This window comes from Lutra lutra, chromosome 10 (genome assembly GCF_902655055.1).
Source record: "Lutra lutra chromosome 10, mLutLut1.2, whole genome shotgun sequence".
In the NCBI taxonomy this organism is placed as follows: Eukaryota; Metazoa; Chordata; class Mammalia; order Carnivora; family Mustelidae; genus Lutra; species Lutra lutra.
This window is the reverse complement of record NC_062287.1, coordinates 112553400-112573052: the sequence shown is the minus strand read 5'-3', so window position 1 is coordinate 112573052 and position 19653 is coordinate 112553400. Positions and strand designations below refer to the sequence as shown.

Genomic DNA, 19653 nt, shown 5'->3' with positions numbered 1-19653 from the left:
GGGGCCCTATGGGCATCTCTAGGTTCCGAGGAGACAGGCTGGGGCCCTTCTCCTGGGCCAGAGTCAAAGGAGGTCTTAGAGCTCCTCCTTCTCTGTACATCCAGGTCCCTGGTGCCCCTTCCAGAGCCTTCGGGAGTGGGGACAGAGTATCCGTTGCAGTGGCCAACCCCAAGGAAGACAGGGCTCCCAGGACAGCCTGGCCTGCCAGAATCATCCCACAGCACTGGCACCGTCTGCACCCCGGGACCCAGGCCTGTGCAAATGAAAGGGCGACCCGAGCCCCTCCCCGGAGGACCCCCCACCCACCCCCTCTGCCCGCCAAAAAGGAGCAGGAGGTGCTGGAGGCCCCCGCAAGAGTGGGGGCAGAGAAGGAGAGCCGAGGCCCTGGGCTGAGCTACCCCCACGCCCTCGGGCCAGAATCCCCCGGAACTCGGAGGCCCCGCCCTCAGCCGAGGCTGCTCAGGGGTCTCCGGGCTGTACCGACAGCTGCCTGCGCTGAGTCACCCGCACCTGTTGGGGGCGGGGGGTGGCGGGCCCGGGGGGCTGGACCAGCTGGACACATTCCCTGGCAGGCAGCCCCTGGCACTGAGGGCCAGAGTGTACACACAGCCCTGGGTGAGGGTCGCCCGCGCAAGATGAATGTGGACAGCTGGAGGCCCGGCCTGGACATGGTGGCCGGCCTGAAGCCCTTCGGTGCATCCCCTCCCAGCACGGCCCGTTTCAGGGAGTGAGACTAGATCTCCCCGTTCTGGGGACACCTCTGTGCGGCGTACGCAGCGAGAGCGCACATAGACCGGGCCACCGCGTGCAGCGGGCTCACGCATGGCAGGAGAAAGTGCCACGGCCACGAAGATGGCCACTGGGCCAGGAGCCCCCAGATTCAGGCATGGGAAGGCGAGCCATGGAGGGCGGACTGGTGAAAATTAAAAAGGAGAGTAGTGCTCAGTGCTGGGGATGCTGAGGGCACCCGGGGCTGCCCCGCCTGTCTAGGGAGACTTTCGAAGGCCATCAGAATGGGGGTTTGGCTTGTCCTTCGGCCCTGCGATCACCCCTCCCAGAATGGCTCCCGGAGCGCCAGGCTCTGCTGTGGGACAGGCCTCCCTCCACCCATGCTGAAAAGCTGAGCTTGCCCTGTGGCCCTGGAGGGGGAGAGGGAGCCGCATAGCGGGACCGTGCTGAGGCAGCAGCGTGTCAGAGGAGGGGGGCGCTTGCCGGAGGGTGGCCACAGGGCCGTGGCTCCCAGGACCAGCTGTGCGTGCCCACGTGCCTTCGCCTCCCGTGACCCTCCCACTCGTCCCTCAGAGGCCCCCCGGGACCCCAGGTGCCCTCTGCCTTTCATCACTGCGTCTCTCCCCCAACTCCAAGATGCCCCTGGACCCCGCGAGCTTTACTGCAAGTGCCTCGTGCCGTGGGCCGCCCCCGACACCCTGTTGAGTGGGTGCCCGTGCGCCTGTGAGCCACAGCCTGGCCCCAGGAGGGGCCGCCCCTCTGCCCCTGGAAGTCACGCCCCAAACGGAGCTGTCCCCATGCCGTGAGCACACGGAGAACCGAGGCCGAGGGGACGCTCTCGGGGCAGCGGAGCCCAGGGGCGTTCTGCACGCCCTGCACCTGCGCCGGGGGTGGGGGGCTGGGCCAGGCCTCGTGGCTGCGGGGGCCAGGCCGTGGCTTTGCCGCGCACTCCCTTCCAAGGGTTAAGCGCGAGCTCCTCAGGCAGCAGTGCGTTTGCATTTCACATGAAAATGTTTTTGCAGCAGACCCGGATGCCAGCATTTTTGTGGTCACAGTCAGATGTTTCTAACTACGTTGGACAGAGCCCACGACGGCTCTTTCCGTGGCTCCGGCCAGTTTTTGAACGCTACCTTGAACCCCCGTCATACCCCAGGACCAGGGCCATGTCGGCGCCCCTCCCCCCGGCCTTGACAGACTTCAGTGGTCCCAGAGCCGAGCTGACCCCAACGTGGCAGCCACCCCGGGTCTCCAGGGCCCCCTTCAGGTCCCGAGCTGCGCCTGCCAGCCCTCCCTGCCCTCCCTCCACCCACCCAGGGGAAGAGCAGGTTCCCCAATTTCAGGTCCTGGTGCCTTCCTGAGGCTCAGCCAGGGCTCCGTGGCCACAGGGCAGAGCCCGGGGCTTTAAGTGGGGGCCATCCCAGCTCCGCAGAGCCTGTGGGAGCCTCCGTGGGTGGGGGAACAGGGAGCAGAGCCACGCACGGGGCCGGTCCTTCCCATACAGGGTCCAGAGCGGAGCAGAGCATTGCTCTGAAGGAAACCCGAGTCCTTGGGACGTGCTGCTCAGAGTTCGGACCGTGGGTTTGTGGTCAGAAGAGCCTTAGGAACCTTCTGGAGACACTTTCCCTTCCCTACTGTGCCCCACTCCTTCACCTTTGCACAGAACATGCTTATCTGCGTGTTAAATGCCCTGAGAAGGCCTGCAGGAGAACCTACTTTGTTTAACTCTTTGCCATTCCCGAATGCCTGTTATCCACAAAACCAGCTTCTCTTTTTCTGGCACAAACACAGTAACATCTAAGTGAGTGTCTTGTCAGGAAGTTGCAGGTCTGTCAAAAAAAACAAAGAACAAAAAAAGACATGAGTTTAGTCGCCTCTCCAGTCTGCATCCCACACTGAGGGGAGCCCAGCCTCTCCTGTCCCCTAAAGTGGGACACACATGTGCTGAACCCTGTTCCGCCTGTCCCCACTGTGTGCAGACCCCAGGGCTTCCCAGGAGCCCTTGGAAAGGCAGACCGAGGCCTTTTTCAGATGGACAAGCCGGTGACACGTCTGAGCCCGATGCTGGGGGCCAGCACATCGCCACGGTGGAGGGGGGCCCAGAGGGACCCCCATTGTCTCTTCTCCTGCACCGGGTCCCCCGTGGCCGCCGCCCCCCGCGCTTGTGCACACAGCTCAGGCACCGTGATGTGGCCCCGGGGCCCAGAGTGACGCCAGTTGTTGCGGCTCAGCTGCTGGGCCCGCACCCCGCCCCACCGTCAGGCCACAGGTCCTCAGCGCCAGCTGCCCGGAGTCCCCCTCCCCAGGCCTTCCCCTGAGCCTGCCAGGCCCTGCTCTCAGCTGCCACCACAGCCCCCTCCACGCCCTCCCCAACAGGCTTCCCTCCCGCTGCCCCCGGGCCAGCAGGCTTGTGTTGGGGGGAAGGGGGGGAACAGCCCACTTGCCACTTCAGAAGGCAGGTGGCGTGAGGGGCCCCGCCTCCAGCCGAGCCCCACCGCCCCTGCCCCAGCCCTGCGGGACCCCCACCTCATTGTGCTCCCCAGTCCAGCCTGGATGGAGGTCAGGCCTCTCCTGTCCCTTTGAAGAGACCAGCCAGAACTCCCCCTGGGAGTTTCTGCTCAGCAAGACTCAGGAGTGTCTTCTCCTAGCTCTCAGCCACTGCTCCGCGTGTTCACTCATGCGTCCGGCGTGCCCCGCACACTCCAGGCAGCAGTGGTGGCCAAGATGGCAGGGGTCCGCGGTCCGTCCCCAAGGGGCTGTGGCGTATTGGGGAGGACAGACAGGAATCAGGGAAACGAGCGAGCGAGACAGCCGTCTGAGAACAGCAAGAATGTGGGGGTTCTGATAGAGGGGACCTCCAGGGCCCTGAGGGTGTCTCCTGGGACCCGAGGCCAACACAGCAAGAGGGAGCCAGCCAGGCAAAGACCAGGCAGAGCAAAGAGAGGTTCAAAAGCCCTGGGGTAGGAATGTGGGGCCTTTCCCGGAGAGGCCCCAGACCGTGTCCTCCTGGTTCCTTGGAAAATGTGCTTCTCTTGGGCTGGGCCCTGCCACGTCCCCTGAGTGCCAGCCGCTACCTGCACGGCCCAGGGGTGCTTGGGGGTGAGGGTCTCGCGGGACTACCAGGCACTCGGGGACACGGTGAAGGCATCTGGTGAGGGCTTGCAGGGACAAATCCCCTGCCTTCCTGTGCCAGAGCCCCAGGTTCTCTGTCCCCTGAGAGGTCATCTGAACACCACCTTCCATCCATGGGTTGGTTCAACTCCAGAGCACCTAATCCCCTGCACCTCGAGATCCTGAGGACCCTCGGCTCCAATCCATGTCAGCCTGCTGGAGTGGGGTGGCTGGGGTCTCAGCCATCACCCCAGGCTGCCTCTCATCCTCTCCCATCCCCCCACCCCCCCCACCCATCCCTCCATCCCTCCCATCCCAGGGGCACACCCCACTTGTGCAAGACCCGTGGTTGGTGGGGAAGGTTGCCCATCGCCATGTGGAGCTACAGTGAACACCAGATCGGTTCCACAGGGGCCCCCCAGGTGCCTGCCATACGCCTGGCCCTCAGCGGGGGACTGAGGGGATGGAGACAGATGACCTGCCGGAGTAAGAATGAGGGCAGGCAGGGCCGGCGTGATTGGGGCGGGCAGGGAGCTCGGGGACGGAGACATACCCCAGAACCACCTGCCCACGGTGGGGGTAGGAGTCAGGTTGGAAACACCCCTAAGCCAAGGGCGGGGCCAAAGCAGACTATGCGAGCTAGTGCGTTGCTCAGCCTCCAGGGTCGAGCTGGCCTTGCCTTCTAGAAACGCCTCTGAGACACCAGATCCCGTCCGCTGTCTTACAGTGTCGCCGTGGTGGTGGGGGGAAGGGGTGCATCTGTGTTTGCCGCTGGTTTTGGCCAGGTTGGGCATGTGGTTTTATCTCCTACATGAGGTGACACTCCATCTTCCCTTTGCACTGGGACATTTTGCATGGGATCCATGTTTCCTGCTTCTAAAAAATATTACAGAAATCACCCCCAAAGAGCTTGGTTGAGCCCTTCTGGAGGAGGGCAGGTGACTGTCATTCCACATCTTCCAGGGGCTTTCAGTTTATTGGGATTGTCTCCTTCATTAGCCGCTTTGGGCAATTTTTCCTTAAAAAAGGATTCATCCCATCAAGTTTTTAGTTTTCTAGGACATGATATATTCAACTCACTCTGCTCTTAGAGGTGTTCCTCCCCTTCTGTTCCTAATTTTTTGTCACTTGCCAAACGTGTACATACATTATTGGCTCTCCAAAGAACCAGCCTTTGGTTTTACTGGTCAATTCTGTTTTCCTGAAAATTTTTCTGTTCTGCTAATATCTTCCTTTATCCTCTCTTGCTCTTTCTTTGCAATCATTTTGGTGTTCTCCCTCCACCTCCTTGAGTTGAAGCTTATCCTTAACCTTTCTGATTTCCTAAAACTGCTATCCCTGTTCCTCTGAATACCCTTTTGGCAGCATCCCACGGCATCTCTATGTTCTCACTGTCACTGTAGATCCTTCTAGATGGGTTTAATTGCTATTTAGTTTCTCTTTACCCAAAGCGCCATTTAGAACTACATCTTGTGAAGTTCTGTGTGTGTCAGTCTCATCAGGCCTCTTGGTTATTAATTTCCTGTTTTACTCCAAGGCATGGACTTTTGGAAACGCGTGGACTTCCTTGGGGAGCTGGAGGAAGTTGTTACTGTGACCTTTCTGTGCACGTGTGGAGACAGCCGAGGCCGGTTTGCCGACCGACTTGAGCTTGCTCGCAGAGACACTCGGTTCCTCCACATCCTCATCTTGTTGGTTTGCTTCCCCCACTATGGTTCTCAGCTCCTGACGAGGGTGCCGTAGCTGCGACAGCACTGTGGATCTCCCGGTGATGTACAGGTCTTGTCTGATCTCTCCCGCTCTGTACTCTGTGTCCTCCCTGCAGACCCATGCAACAGGCTCTGTTCCTCACTGGGTCTGCCCCTCTCTCTATCCCTCTCTGGTACCGCAGCCTTGGGGGCCCTCACCTTTCCTTGCTCACTGCTCCCACCGTGCTCCGTGGTCACCCCCATGGACGGGATCTTCGATCCCCTTCTGTTTGCAGACGCCCAGCCCTTCAGCCTCTCCGAGGACATCAGCTCTAACCTGAAGGCTGATTTGGCTTGCCCTGCTTGAGGGTGAGATCACCCCTGCAGCATGGCTTTTGGCTCACAGGAAAGGTTGGGCTCCCTGGGTGTCATGTGAGTCCTCATCTCAGGGACCTGTAGCTCAGGAGGCTGTTACAGCTTGAGCGCCGGCATCTCCTGCTGGCTCTGGCTCTCAGCACGCGTAAGGCCTCGTCCAGGGCAGGAAGGAGGACGGAAAACTGACTGGGGCCTGGTGGGATGAGTCTGGCGGTGCACAGTGAGAATTCTGCAACTTGGGTCTTCACACCAACCCCAACGAAAGCTCCCAAAAGCTTTTGGGGGGTTGTTGTCTATTCTGAACCATTGCTCTGGCGGCAGGGGTCATGGGACCCACGGGGGCTGGCCAGGCTGGCTCAGAGGGGGTTGGAGGTCATCAGACCTAGGCCAGAACAAAGGAGGACAGGTGGAGAGCCCTGGGGACATCAAGGAAGAGAGAGGCCTGCTAAAGAGCCCTGTGAAGTCAGGAATCATGCTGCCCTCCATACCCATGGCCACCGACAGTCTGTCCCCCCCCCTTATTGTCATTCTAGCCTGTTCATGGTGGCTTCTGGATCTTTGAGGTGGGCTCTGACCTCCCTCCCTCCCCACATCCCCCTGGAAGCCCTGGAAGCTGCTCAGAGGTGCCACCCTGTTTCTCACCTTCATCTCTTTGCCTGGAGCATCTCCCCCTCTTAGCTGGCTGGTCCTTGAGGTGCCCCTGGAAGGACACCTCCTCTGGGGGTCCCAGGTACCTTCCACCAGAACCGTGTCCTTTCTCTCCGAGTGCACATGAGCGTGCTGGTCACATACCAGCCCCAGGGTCCTGTCCTACTCCCTGCTACCTCATATAGCAAAGGAGACTTTGCAGATCAACTGAGTCAGGGTCTCGAGACGAGGATTACCCTTGCTTGTCCGGGTGGGCTCAGTGTCATCATAAGGGTCCTTACAAGAGGGACAGAGGAGGTCAGAGTCAGAGGAGAGGCCATGACAGTAGAGGCAAAGTCTAGAGAGGAGAGAAGATTCTTGGCTGTTGGCTGTGAAGGTGGAGGATGGGGCCATGAACCAACGAAGGCAGTGCTTCTAGAAGCTGGAGAAAGCAGGAAACAGATTTGTTCATGGAGCCTCCGGAAGGAGCACAGCTCTGATGGCACCATGACTCTAGCCTTGTGGGCTCCTGGCCTCCAGAGCTATGGGGTGGTCAGTGTCTGCACCCTAAGTGTGTGGTGACTTGTCACCACAGCAGTGGGACACTGACACAAGTACCAGCATGGGGCCAGGCCCTGGGGTACAGCAGCAGACAAGGTGGACCAGACCCTGCCCACGTGGGGGTTGTCCTCCTGGAGGTGGGGGAGAGCGGGGACAGCCATTTCGTTAGAACCATGCTGAGTGTGATAAAGAGAGCTGGGGGGCACACCGCAGCGGTCGTGATCCTGTCCCAGAAGTTAGCAAAGGCATCCCATGGAAGCACACTGTGATCCAAACAGAAAGGATGTGTGGAAATTAGGTAGACTGCAGAGGGATGCCAAGAGCATCTAAACAGGGGGCGGCACGTGCAAAGGCCCCGAGGCAGGAGAGAACACATCTGGCTTGTGGATCTGAGTGGAAGTAGAGGGCTGAGCACAGGCCAAGGGAGAGAGTGGGGTGAGAGAGGGAAAGTGCCAAAAGGCACTACACCCAGAGGGGCATCTCAGGGTGAGGACAGCAGGATACCCCAAAGGACGTAAGGCAACGGAGCTCTGCATTTATAACATCACTCTGAAATTCAAGATCATGTAATCAGTAAGCCAGAACAAGATGCTATGAAAAAGAAACAAATTGAGAACAAGAAAGAGCCCCTAGAAATGTAAAATAGACTGCTGAATTAAAAAAAAAAAAAAAACAAACAACCCTCAGTGACCTATTGAAGTCAATCTCCCAGAAAGTGAGATAAAGACAGAGAGACGAAAAACAAGAGGCATATCCAGAAAGCATGGGGTCAGCCCAAGGAGGCCCACCACGCAAATCCGACATTCCAGGAAGGGACATGGGAAAAGGCTGAGGGGGGACCATAACTGAGAGGAAGGGCCCGCTGGAAACCTGGGGCTAGATAGGGCAGCTGATGTGCTCAGGCCCTTCCCCTCTGGAACTCCCAGAAATCTCCTACAGAACTGACAGGTGACCTACTGAACCTCGTCCTTGTCCCCAGTACAGATTTACAGAAATGCCTTCAGACTTCTGAAGGAAAATTGAGTTCTATACCCAGCCAATGTCACCATCAAGGGCGAGGCATTTTCAGACACTCAGAGTTCCTAAAATTTTCTTTCCACGCCTTTTCTCTGGAGGTTATGGAGAATGTGGGAGAAACCAGGATGGAGGAGGCTCCGGAAGTGGGCAGGGTGGCCCCAACCCCAGGCCCGAGCAGGGGCAGCAACTCCGGGGGAGGCCCTCCAGGAGGAGGAATGGGGTGGTCTCAGAAGCAGACCTGGGGCCTCAGAGCTTCCAAAACTGCAGAGCGCCATGCTGATGAAGGCATCACTAGAAAACACGGTGGCGAACCATGGACGCCGTAGCTCCAAGGGAGCCGGGCACTGGGCACGGATCACTGTGGACTGAGTCAAAATAGCAGGGGAGCCATATGGGGAAACGGGAGGCCCCAGAGTCCTGGGAGGGTGCAAGAGCTCCATCCTCATCCCCTGCCGGGAGAGATGTCTGCAGCTGATCGATGGGGACGTCTCAGGGCGTGCGTGCTTCTTAAGGCTGCGGCGGCACCCGCTAGAGGGGAGCCTTACAAGCGGCTGTCCCCTGCGGGGTACGGCGCATGAACAGGGCCCCACATGCTTCTTCATCGTGAGCTGCAGAGTGAGTGTGTCCTTTGGGTGGCTGTGCCCAGCCACACTCATCCACGTGTAGCTACCCCTCCCCGGAAGGGCCGCTGTCTGGCTAGAATGTGATGTGATCAGTAGGTGACAGGGGAGACTGGGGGACCGATGAGGACCCATGGCCAAGGTCCTTGGGGTGGGGGCAGGGGAGGGAGAGAAGACAGGGGTTGAAAAGAAAGGAGGACACAAGAGATGTTTAGGGACCAAAATCCAGCCTTAAGGGGTGGTGGGGTCAGGGGAGGGGAGGGGCCTCATCAGGAAAGCCCTCCCCCAAGGCTGTGGCTGGCCCTGCCGTGGGGGCCGGGAGGCTGCTGTGAGCCCCAGGCAGGAACACTGTGGGGGATGGTGTGATGGTCTTTGAGATGCCTGTATGGGGGCGTTCGCACGCAGTCAGGGCATGAGGCCCAGAGGAGAGGTCCGAGCTGACCATGGATGTTGGAGGGCAGCAGGGCGGCACCTCTGAAGAAAGGGTGGGACAGGGTCACCAGCAAGAGATTGCAGGGCAGGACAGTAAGCCAGGACCAGGCCATCCACAGGCCACAGAAGGACAAGCAGATGTGGGAGGGCAGTAGCTGGGGCTCGGGCATCCACAAAACTCAGGGGAGCTGGCATCACAAAGGGGTGCCCATGCCACCCAGAGGACAGGAGACAAAATGGGGACACCCCATTGGGTACGGCCACACAGAGCTGTGGAATATCATATTTGGTCTGACTGGATGGGCACTGTGCCAATCGGGTACGTAGATCATGCCACCTTGGCCACCAGGTCCCCCGTGTTGGCGCATCGGAGGTGCTCCAGAAATTCCCGTGGCCTGAGTGCCTGGTCGAGGTGGGGGGCATTAGGGAGGAGGACAGCCACGTGTCCACAGAAGCTGGCACTGCCCAGCAGAGGGGCCCGATGAGGGGAGCTGTGGGCCCCCTCCACTGCTCACATGGCGGTTTCTGCCTGGGGTCGGTACAGGAGGTGGCACATTTGGCCGCAGCCTGGGCCTGAGACAGAGGTCAGGTGGAACCGGAGAGGGATATCCTGTGTCCAGAGCCAGTAGCAGAGGAAAATGGACCTAGAGATGGTGGGAGCAGCTGCTTCCCCGGGGTGCTTCCGAGGCCGGGCCCACACCGGGGCCTCCCTCCCACTGCAGCCCCAGACACTGGGTCCCTGGGCCTGGTCCTGCTGCCGCGCTGCTGGAGTGCAGACCTGGACCAACGGGGGCAGGAGGGAGGGCCTTCCAACTCCTCCACCCGCCCCAGCTCAGCATCCTTCCAGGGAAACGGGCATTTCCTGTGCGAGAGCTCCGGAGGCCCTGGTGGCAGAAAGAGGCTCTGAGGGAAGCGCGGGGGAGCGCGGGCGGCCTCGAGCATCCACTTGCCAGCATCCCTTCGGCACTTGCCGCCAGGAGGCCCCACCCCGTGTGCTTGAAGTTACACCATTGGCGCTTCCTTCTTTGGGTTAGATGTTGCCTTCGACAAATATTTTCTGAATGTCTGCTATGTACTGGGCACTGGGAACACGGGGGAAAGCATGTGGACGTGCCCTTGAGGGAGTCGTGTACAATGGGGCCACGGACAGTAAACACACAATGAATTATCTTCTGCAGAGGAGGGATTTCTCCCAACACAATTAGTCATTCACACTTCAGTATGAATGAGTTTTTCCTGTGCTTTCCTCGGTAACGGACTGGACCGGGGTGGCCACACACTCCGGAGACTGGGGTGCGGGTGGGGGGAGTCAGAGCAGAGAGGAGCAGGACAATAACTTGCCACAGAAGCTTCCCCGGCTCCCAAGTTCCCAGGCTGCCTCCCAGGGACCCACCCCCACCCGGCCCGGTGTTGGCTCCTCCTGCCCCCGTACCCTCTCCCTGAGGCCTCGCCCTCCCCGCCATCCTGGAAACGATTTTGTTGTCTGTGGAGATCATGTGTAACCGCCTGTGAGTTATAAGTCTCCAGAGCAAGCAGCCTGTTACCTAACCAGGCCCGGCTCATGCCAATGTCTTGAGTAATTATTGGGGGGCGGGGGGCCATCCAGCCCACAGCAGAACCTCTCCGAGGGAATGCTATTGTTTTTCGTGTCAGCTGCATTTTAAGGCTACATTTCACATCAGCTGTGACTTGGAAGGAAAGAGGGCCCGGCCTTTGAAAAATTGAGAAATTGAGAGCGGGGTGGTGGAGGGCAGCTTAACCCCTCGGGCCCCCAGCGCTCCCCAGCGCTCCCCAGCTTCCCAGGCTGCCTGACAGAGAGCAGGCTTGTTGGGGATCAGAACCCGTGGCCAGGGCCGGCAGCCGCCACTTGGCAGCGCCAATGGAAACCGCCGTGCGGTTACGCACAGACAGTCACGGAAACTCGGGAGGACGGCAGTGTTGGAGGCTGCGCCAGGCCTGGCCTCTGAGCCCTTCCTCCCTCTGCTCCCACGATCGGCGGCCAGGTGCCCACAGTGTGCAGATGGCTCTGGAGTGGGGGTGGGGGGCTCGCCCGGCCCACCCGGCCTGCCACTGGTGCGTCCCCGGGAGCACAGAGAGGGACACGGGATATCTGCCCCCACCCCAGATCCGTCGACCAGGGACTGGGGCACCTACCATGTGCTGGGAGCCGCGCCAGGTGCTGGGGAGGCCGCATACACCCCTTTCTCAGGAATCTTGGTCCGGGGAGGGGCCGGCGGGAGCCCACAAGCGCCACGCATGGAGCAGCCGGGACCAGGAGGAAGAAAGCCCCGGTGAGGGAGCAGTGAGGGAGCGGTGAGGGAGCAGTGAGGTCGGTGGCAGCAGCGGGAACCAAGTGAGGGGCCCCTGAGCCAGACAGTCACCCCGGGGGTAGGGGAAGGGCTGCCCAAGCCGTCCTCGGCCCTCCCAACACCTCGTGGTGCTGATGGCCAGGTTCCGACCCCTGCCAGAGCCCTGGAAGCTTCTTGTACTTTCTGATATTGAAGGCTGAACTGACTCACTTGCTTACCTGGTCCCTATGTCGTCCAACAAACCTTTACTACAGGGCCAGGGACATCAGGCCTGAGGTCCTGGGGTGAAGACCTGGCTGGTTCAGGGGACAGTGACGTCAGGCCAGTGGGACTCTGGCGAGTGGGACACGGTGAGGGTAGAACACTGGCAGGACCAGATCCAGGCCTGGCACCCCCACAAGGAAACGGACTCTGGTGGGAAGGTGCAGGGGGTTTGAGGCTCTAAGCCCAGCGGGGGTGTGCTCTGATTTACATGCATCTGAGCTGTCATGTGAACGAGGCAGGGACACTGGGGGGCACAGAGAAGCAGTTGGCAGGGGTGACAAACTAGGTTGAGGGCAAGGGGATTGGTCCCAGCTGTTGCCAAGACAATGACATCAGTGACAGCCTGACCTAGACAGAACTTTGCCACCCCTGGAGTCTCAGGGCTGAGGTGTGCACAGCCCTGCAGGGGAACCCAGGGCCCTGCCCTCCATTTGCTTCATTGTCTGCCGCACGCCTCTTCTGCCTCATGGCCCCAGATGGCAGCTCCTGCAGTCACCATCACATCTGCATCCCAGCAGCAGGAAGGAAAGACAAGACCTGACCAGAAGGCACCTGCCTCAGCTTCTCTTCTTTCCACTGACCAGAATGTAACACATCCGCAAGCCACTACAAGGGCCCCTGAGAAACCGGAGCTCTACTCTAGGCGGCCATACAACCCATTTAATTCATGGTCATGTTAAGAGAGAGACAGAGAGAGAGAGAAACAGCTATCGGGACAATGTACCATCTTTGCACAGAACAAATTGTCCAGGCAGGCTGAAGGCTAGATCGAACCGGGTGGGAACTGGATGTTGAGGGTGAAGAAAGCAAAGGGCACAGCCGTGGAGCGTCTGGCTACAGAGCAGCCACCGGGCAACGGCCAGCAGAGAAAGGGGCACAGAGGGGACTTGGAGGAGAAAACCCAGGAGAGTGTGGGTCCCAGGAGCTGGAAGGCTTCAAGGGGGACCTGCCCCCACAGAGGAAAACTCTAAGGGCAGGAGACATGGGGAAGTGACGCCTGAGCCATGGGTGCCAGGGACCACAGTCCAGATGAGGAGGGCTGAGAAGTTCGTGCACAACTTCTGGTTACATGGCAAATTAACACATGTGTTCGCTTCTACCCCCTCCCAACCCCATCGAAATGACAGTAACGGCATTTTAAGTGTTTTAACATGCAGGTCAACAAGGCTAAAGTGAGCAGAAGACAAGAAAGACACCAAAAACTGTCAACCAAAGTTTAGAAATGAGAAAGCAGAGGGACCTGTGGAAACCAGGAGTGTAGATATCACTCCTGGCAAAAACTAGAGACACTGATAAGGGAAATGCTCCCAGCCCAGAACCCTGGGCAGGCTTAGGGTCAGGCACCCCAGGTGGCCTCCAGAGTGCTGACTGCAGACCAGGGGGACATTTACTGAAGATTGTCTGAGCAGCAGACACATCCCAGATCATCCATCCACCACCACCTCCTCGGCCCATGAAGCCCGCCCAGCCAAAGACAAAGCTTCTCAGTCCCTGGAGAAGCTAAATCTGAGAGGTTTTGAGTATGGGAACACCAGGAACAGTCGTGGGCGGAGAGTGAGCCATCGTGATAAAAGCAAATGGGATTCAGTGAACACTTTGATGCTAAAAAGTAATGCTCCTACCCTCTTCCCTCCTTAAATCCCCAAATGCTCTCACTGGGGTACAAGATTGTGATTTAAGAACCCCAGCAGAAAATGGACATCCTAAGTTTTCAGAGAAAAAAAGTAGGTCACATACACAGCATAGTAAGTCAAACGGCATCAGACTTTTCAACAGCAATGCAGAAAGCTAGCATATAATGAAGAAATGCCTTCAAACTTCCAAGGGAAGAAAGCATTTCCAATCTAGAATTCTACACCCAATCCAGCTCTCAGATATAAAAGTAGATTAAAGACATTTTCAAACATGGACAAAGTTTTACCTACCACATGCTTTTTCTCAGAAAGTTACTTGGGGATATGCTTCAGCAAAATTAAGGGAAAACCAAGAAAGAGAAGAGGAGGCTCCCAAAATCAGCAGAATGCAACACCAAAAGATAGATGACGATAGATAGGAAGAAAGAAAGAAAGAAAGGTAGATAGGGACTGGCCAGCCAAAGAAATTCCTAACGTGAGGGGGAAAGGAGTTCTAGTTTACTGCTGTTCAGCAGACCTGAAGAGCAACCAGTCCTCCAAGGACTGTAAGAAAGAAACTTCTAGGAGAAAAAAGTAATAAAGCTGATAGATTGCTGATGTTCCCAAGTGAATGAATAGAAATTTTACGATTCTGGCAGAAAGTTCCAGAATAAGCCAGTGACAGATGCATTAAAAATTAAGCAAAATAGGGGCACTGGGCTGGCTCAGTCAGTAGAGCATGCAACTCTTGATCTTGGGGTTCTAATTTTGAGTCTTACGTTGGGTGTAGACATTACTTAAAAATAAAATCTTAAAAAAAAAAAGTTAAATAAAACATGAAGGCAATGCTTAACCCCAGGAAAAACAAAAAGTTGTAATCATTCGAGACCCCATGACTCAGCTGAAAACCTCATCTATGTAGGCACATAAAGTTCCATAATTTTTACACAAAATGCAAACAGTATATATTTCTTAGAAGATTTTCTTTATTTACTTAGAACACAGAGAGAGAGGGAGAAGTAGCCCAGAGCCGGGAGCCCGACGTGGGGCTCGATCCCAGGACCCTGGGATCGTGACCTGAGCTGAAGGCAGACACTTAACCAACCGAGCCACCCAGGGGCCCCACTAAATATTTACTTAGCCTAGAACTGCCATCTACTGGGCGCAGAGGTTGTGAAAATGAAACCTTAATTTCTCCTCCTCCGTGCCAGGCGGTCGGTTGCTAGATAATGTCTAAAATTGCAAAAACAAGGGACCAACATAAGCAAGTGATTTAGAAATACCAAGGTAAAGCCCAGAGGCGGCTGAGAGGTTGAGGAGTTGCCTCTGGGGTTGACAGAGATCGCACCCGTGGGAAGCGGGCTTGTTGGCGGGGCAGCAAGAAACTCCATTACGGAGGGAGCAATGGTGCGGGAGAACGGAAGGTCTGGCGATACCCTGGTGAGGAGGAGGAGATGGTCAGCAGAGGAGCAGGGGCTTTGAGAGGGGGACGGCGAGGGTGTGTTGCCGGGTTTGGGAAGAGCAGAAGAGTGGGTAAGGAGGCGCTTCTAGCTACACGTGCACACTTGGCACTGGCAGGTCCCTGGACCCGAGCCAGTAAGCCAGAGCGCTAGGGCTGCATGAGAGGGGGCGGCAGTGAGAGCGGAAGGCTCATCAGTGGGCACCCACCCCCCACCTTTAACTCAGGTTGACAGAAGGACACGGGCTCCTGCCAGAGCTGAGATGGTCTCCAAGGCCCCTGGATCTAGGCACAAGTGGGGAACCTGCAGGCCGTGACAGTCGGTGACCCAGGTCCTGCTAAAGGCCGGCAGACCACACCCGATCTGGGCCGTGTGGGTCCCCCCCACCCAGGCCCGGGTTCCGAGCAGCTCTTCCTCCCAGCCCCAGGAGCAGGAAGGGCGCGGGCTGGGAGCTGCAGGATGGGGCCTGAGTCTCTCATCAGCCCTCAGGTCAGCCTGGGCCAGACGGGCCCCCAGCCAGCCCCCGGCCTCCTTCCTGGGTGGAGGCCTCCCCGCCCTTCCGCTCACCTTCCAAGCATTCTGGGCTTTCCTAGGAGCCCCCCCCCCGCCCGCCACCGCCGCTCAGCAGCTCTCGGGCCTTCAACCTCCCAAGGGTACCCCACGTCTGTCCCCGCCAGTGTCCTGGCCTCATGGCCACACACCCCAGGGTCAGAGTCAGGCTTCCTAAGGTCACAGTTTTGGTGTGGAGGCTGAACTGAGGTGGGGACGAGAGCGCAGGGGAGTGGCAGTGAGGGCGTGCTGTCCGCTCTGTAGGAGCTGCGGGTGGCCTGGACAAAGGTCCGTAACGGTGAGGAGACGCCATACCAAGAAGCTTCATTCTTCGCTCTTCCGTTTCGACTGGTCTCCATGCGGACGACTCCTGCCGGTGGCACTTGGGGGCTCCTAGGTAGCACGGCCTTACCGGCCAGGTGGGGCATAAGGCCACCCACCGCTGTCCCAGCGTCCGGACGCTGGTGGAATGGCCGCTGGGCCTTTGTGAATAGGGGGAGCTCTGGGTCGAGGGTGCATGTGACAGCCCTCGGTACCGCAGGAGCAACCCGGGAGCTGGCCACGTAGGAAGACGGAGGACCTGACCTCTCCTTAAGTCTCCAATGGTGGGAGGCCTATGGGCTTCCGGAGGAGCTAGCATATTAGAGGCCCAAGAGCCACAGAACCGGGGCCCGTGCCCTGCAGTGCCCACCATTCAGGGGCTAGCGTGGGCCCTAAGACCCCAGGGAACTGGGCTAAGGGTGGCCCCTGTGTCCAGAGACTGTCTCTCTTGGCCTGGATGGCCTTCTGCAGCCTCCTACTCTTCCCCCAGGGTCCATGTGCGGGGGTGGGGGGGGGCAGAGGCTGAGAGCCAGGCCCCTCCCACCTGCACACAGCCCCCAGCCCCACCTCCTAGAACACAGCCCCAGGCAGCCCCCTGGAACTCTGGGCATTTGTGCACTCTCCGAGCAGCTCTCCACAGACTGCCTTCATCAGTGGGTCAGATCTGACCCTCCATCGCCTCTTGAAGCATCCCTTCCCATCCCTGTCTTGGGCCACAACACAAGCCTGGGGAGGCGACCAAAGACCACGTTCCATGTCTGCACGTGGCCAGGCCTGGTCGGCTGTGCCCCACCGCGGGACAGGCGAGCCAGTGTGACCTACACGCGGGGCCCCAGGGCGAGACCACAGGCAGCAGTGGGGAAGGGGGGCCAGGGGGCGGGACGGAAGGGCGGGCTGGGAACGTCCGCCTGCCTGGAAAGGAGGGGATCTGGGAGCGGAGAGAGAACAGGACCTGCCAAATATGTCCAGATGGGGCTGGAGCACTCGGGGCCTGGCCTGGAGCCCCAGCGACTTCCTGCCCGCCCACCCTGCTCCCCCACCTCCTCACCCACTTCCCAGCCAGCCGGTCTCAGGGTGGGGGCTGGGGCTCAGCTGCACCCCCACGGAGCCCCAGGGCGTGCGCCCCAGGGCCTGGGCACCTGGGCCGGGGGCAGGTGGAGGTTCAGGTCCGCTCCCCCACAGGACACGGAGCACCTGCCAGGTGCCCCAGTGACCGCCCGAGCCCCCCAGACCCACCCCTCCCCGGGAGATGGGTCCTGGGGAGGCACCCAGAGCCAGCCACGTGGGAACCACCCCAAGCCGAGCCGTGAAGGATGAGGGACTTGAAGGGGGTAGGCGGGCAGAGCATCGGCAAGGCAGAAGGTGGGGTGCGGGGCACTGCGCTGAGATGCCATGGAAGGGACGGCGCAGGCCAGAAAGGCCAGGGTGCCCTGGAGGGTCCCTAGTTGTTCTCAACAGCTGGAGCACCAGCCAGAGATGTAGGAGGCCTCACAAAGCCGCTCGTGCACTCCCGCCTCAGCCCAAGCCTCCAGGAGGCCCTGTCCCCACTCTGCTGGGGCTGCCGCGTCTTGGAGGGATGCACCCCGGGCAGCCGTGCCAGCTATAGCAACACCCAGAGCGTGGCCGCGAGGCTCACCTCCAAGAGACCGAGGCCCTGCCCAGGGAGCCGGCACCCAGCAAAGGGAGGGCAGGCGGGGGGCCTTCTGGCTCAGGGCTTTGGGCCTCACAAGTCAGGAGGGAGCAGGCCGGGGAGGGTGTTGTCTTTCCACGAGGTGCGGAAGGCACACCCAAGCCCCCAGCCGGGCCTCAAATTCCGGGCAGGACACTGGGCTTGAGCCTATAGGGGAGGGGACCCCCATGACTTCCCTAGGAAGGCAGGTTCCGGGAGGGGGCTCCAGCCCTGCCGTCGGGCACGTCCCACATCTCCCTCCCCCCAAGCCTCTTCCGGGTGCCAGGAAAGGGGCTGGATTCCGGATTCCAGGCCTGGCCACCCAGCCCCCATCTGGGACCCCAGCCCAGAGCCCTGGGGCCCCAGTCTCCAACCTGGTTCCACCTCAGGGGAGACTGATTCAAGGAATCCTGTCCTAGGAGTGTGAGCAGGAAGTGGGGGTGGGGGGAGCGGCCCTGTGCTGGGTCCCGGCCCAGGGGCCCGGGGGCCGGGGGGCCCGGGGGCTAGGGGCTGCCTGCCCGTCTAGGTCAGCCGCAGCTGCAGCCCGGCTCTGGGCTGCTGAGTCATGGGGCTGCTGTCTCCAGGCCAGGACCAAGGCGGGAAAAGCAGTGAGGCCAGACGCCCCGGCCCCTAGAGGGCAGGCAGGGCCCCCCCGGGGACAGAGGGTGGCCAGCCTATTCCTTAGCTCTCCCAGCAGCCCCATCCCCACAACCAACTCCGGACCCTCTGGTGCCAGCTCCCAGTGTCCCCACCCAGCACAGCCCTCAGCACAGCTCTGGTGGAAGCCTGCGTGTGCACACACACACACACACACACACACACACACACACACGTGCCTGTATGCTCAGGCAGGCCAAGGCCCTCAGCCCCTCTGCTGGTCGCCCTGTCCCTGGAGCTGTCCTGAAGAGTTCTGGCATCTGGGGGGTGGGGTTGGTCACTCCTTCGGCAAATCTTCCCTGAGGACCTACTATGTGCCGGCCCCTGGGCTAGCCCCTGTGACACAGCAAGGCAGGGGCCCTCCCCTCAAGGAGCCAACAGAGACAGCAAAGGAGACATGTCAGCAAAACAGTGATGAGTGCCAAGGACAGGACAGCTGCTAGGTCATGGGCATGCCAGGGCGGGCCTGAGTGGGGCATCTAAGTGAATACCTAAAAGAAGGCAGAGGCAGCCTGAAGCTCGTAGAATTGAGACCCTCTTTACAGGCAGCAGGTGCAAAGGGCCTGCAGCAGGATGAAGCCTGCCCAAGAAGGCCCACAAGGATGGAGCAAAGGCAGCAAAGAGGGTGTGACTGCCTTGTGATGGGCCTCAAGGCCACGGCAGTGACCCTGGCCTTGGTGCTGAGTGCATGGTGAGCCCCCTTTCTAACATCCTTCTCCTAGGGCCTAAGAGTGGCTGTGGGACTGTAGGTGGGAGGCCGCTGTGACATCCAGGAGGTGCTGGTGGCTCAGCCCAGGGCCACAGCTGTGGGGGTGGGGAGGGGGTTCCGGAAGGAGGCACAGATTCCAGATGCATTTGCTGGGTCCCGAAGCTCTCCAACCTTGACCATGTTGGTGCCTCTGGGGCTGGGTCAGATGAGAGGTGTGAGAGGAAGGAGCCCCAATGTCACTAGCCCAACCCTTAGCTAAGAAGGGAGCCCTGAGAGGCGCAGACAGGGAGGGTGGTCAGGCCCAGAATCGACTTGCTGAGTTCCACACGCCTTGACACCCTGGAGGGGAGGCCCAGCAGGCAGGGGTCTGCGCGGGACCTGGGCCCAGGAGAGAGCGGCGACCATGGCCACAGATGGCAAAGTCAAGAGAGGACTTCGTTTGTTTTGCTGTTGGGGATGGGGTGTCTGCTGCGGAGGGAGGGGCATGCTGGTCCTTTGGGGAGAGGGCTAAACTGGTCGGGTGCTCGCAGAGGGGCAGCCTCAGATGGCAGCTGGACAGGCCAGGCCAGGGTCTCCTCTCCCACAGGTCCTCAAGGGGCAGAGTGGAGAAGGGTGTGGGGCTCTGGGGAGGACAGCGGACAGTGGGCAGTGAGTGGCCCAGCAGGGGGCTGGCAGGTGGAGTCCAGGGAGACCCCTGGGCTGGACGTGGCCGGGGAGCTGGGCAGTGCATGGCCTCGCTCAGCAGCCAGGCAGAAGCGATCCCTCTTGGAAGCTATGGGACAGGGAAGGTGACAGAGACAGCTGAAGGACAGAGGTGTTCAGTCGGGGCTTGGTCTTGGGGTCAAGGACACATTGGAATCGGGGTCACAGGAGCCCTCCTACCTACAGGAAGGCTCCGCCCAGGAGAGGAGCAAAGGAGGCAGAAACCTTCACCGAGAGGGGTGG

At 59.7% G+C, this 19653-nt stretch overlaps 1 protein-coding gene across 4 annotated transcripts in view; it reads left to right on the top strand.

Moving 5' to 3' along the window:
* KCNQ1 (potassium voltage-gated channel subfamily Q member 1) overlaps positions 1 to 19653 on the top strand; it is a 309854-nt gene that overhangs the window by 277745 nt on the left and 12456 nt on the right. Inside the window, exon 17 of one of the 4 annotated variants that reach the window (XM_047747250.1) lies at positions 6434 to 6593. The exons of 2 other annotated variants lie outside the window; for them this stretch is intronic. In XM_047747250.1, coding sequence (XP_047603206.1) covers positions 6434 to 6578 — 145 coding nt within the window. In that variant the 3' untranslated portion in view covers positions 6579 to 6593. Of the gene's footprint in view, positions 1 to 6433; positions 6594 to 19653 lie in introns of those variants that run through there. One more of the 4 variants, XM_047747254.1, reaches the window with a different exon arrangement.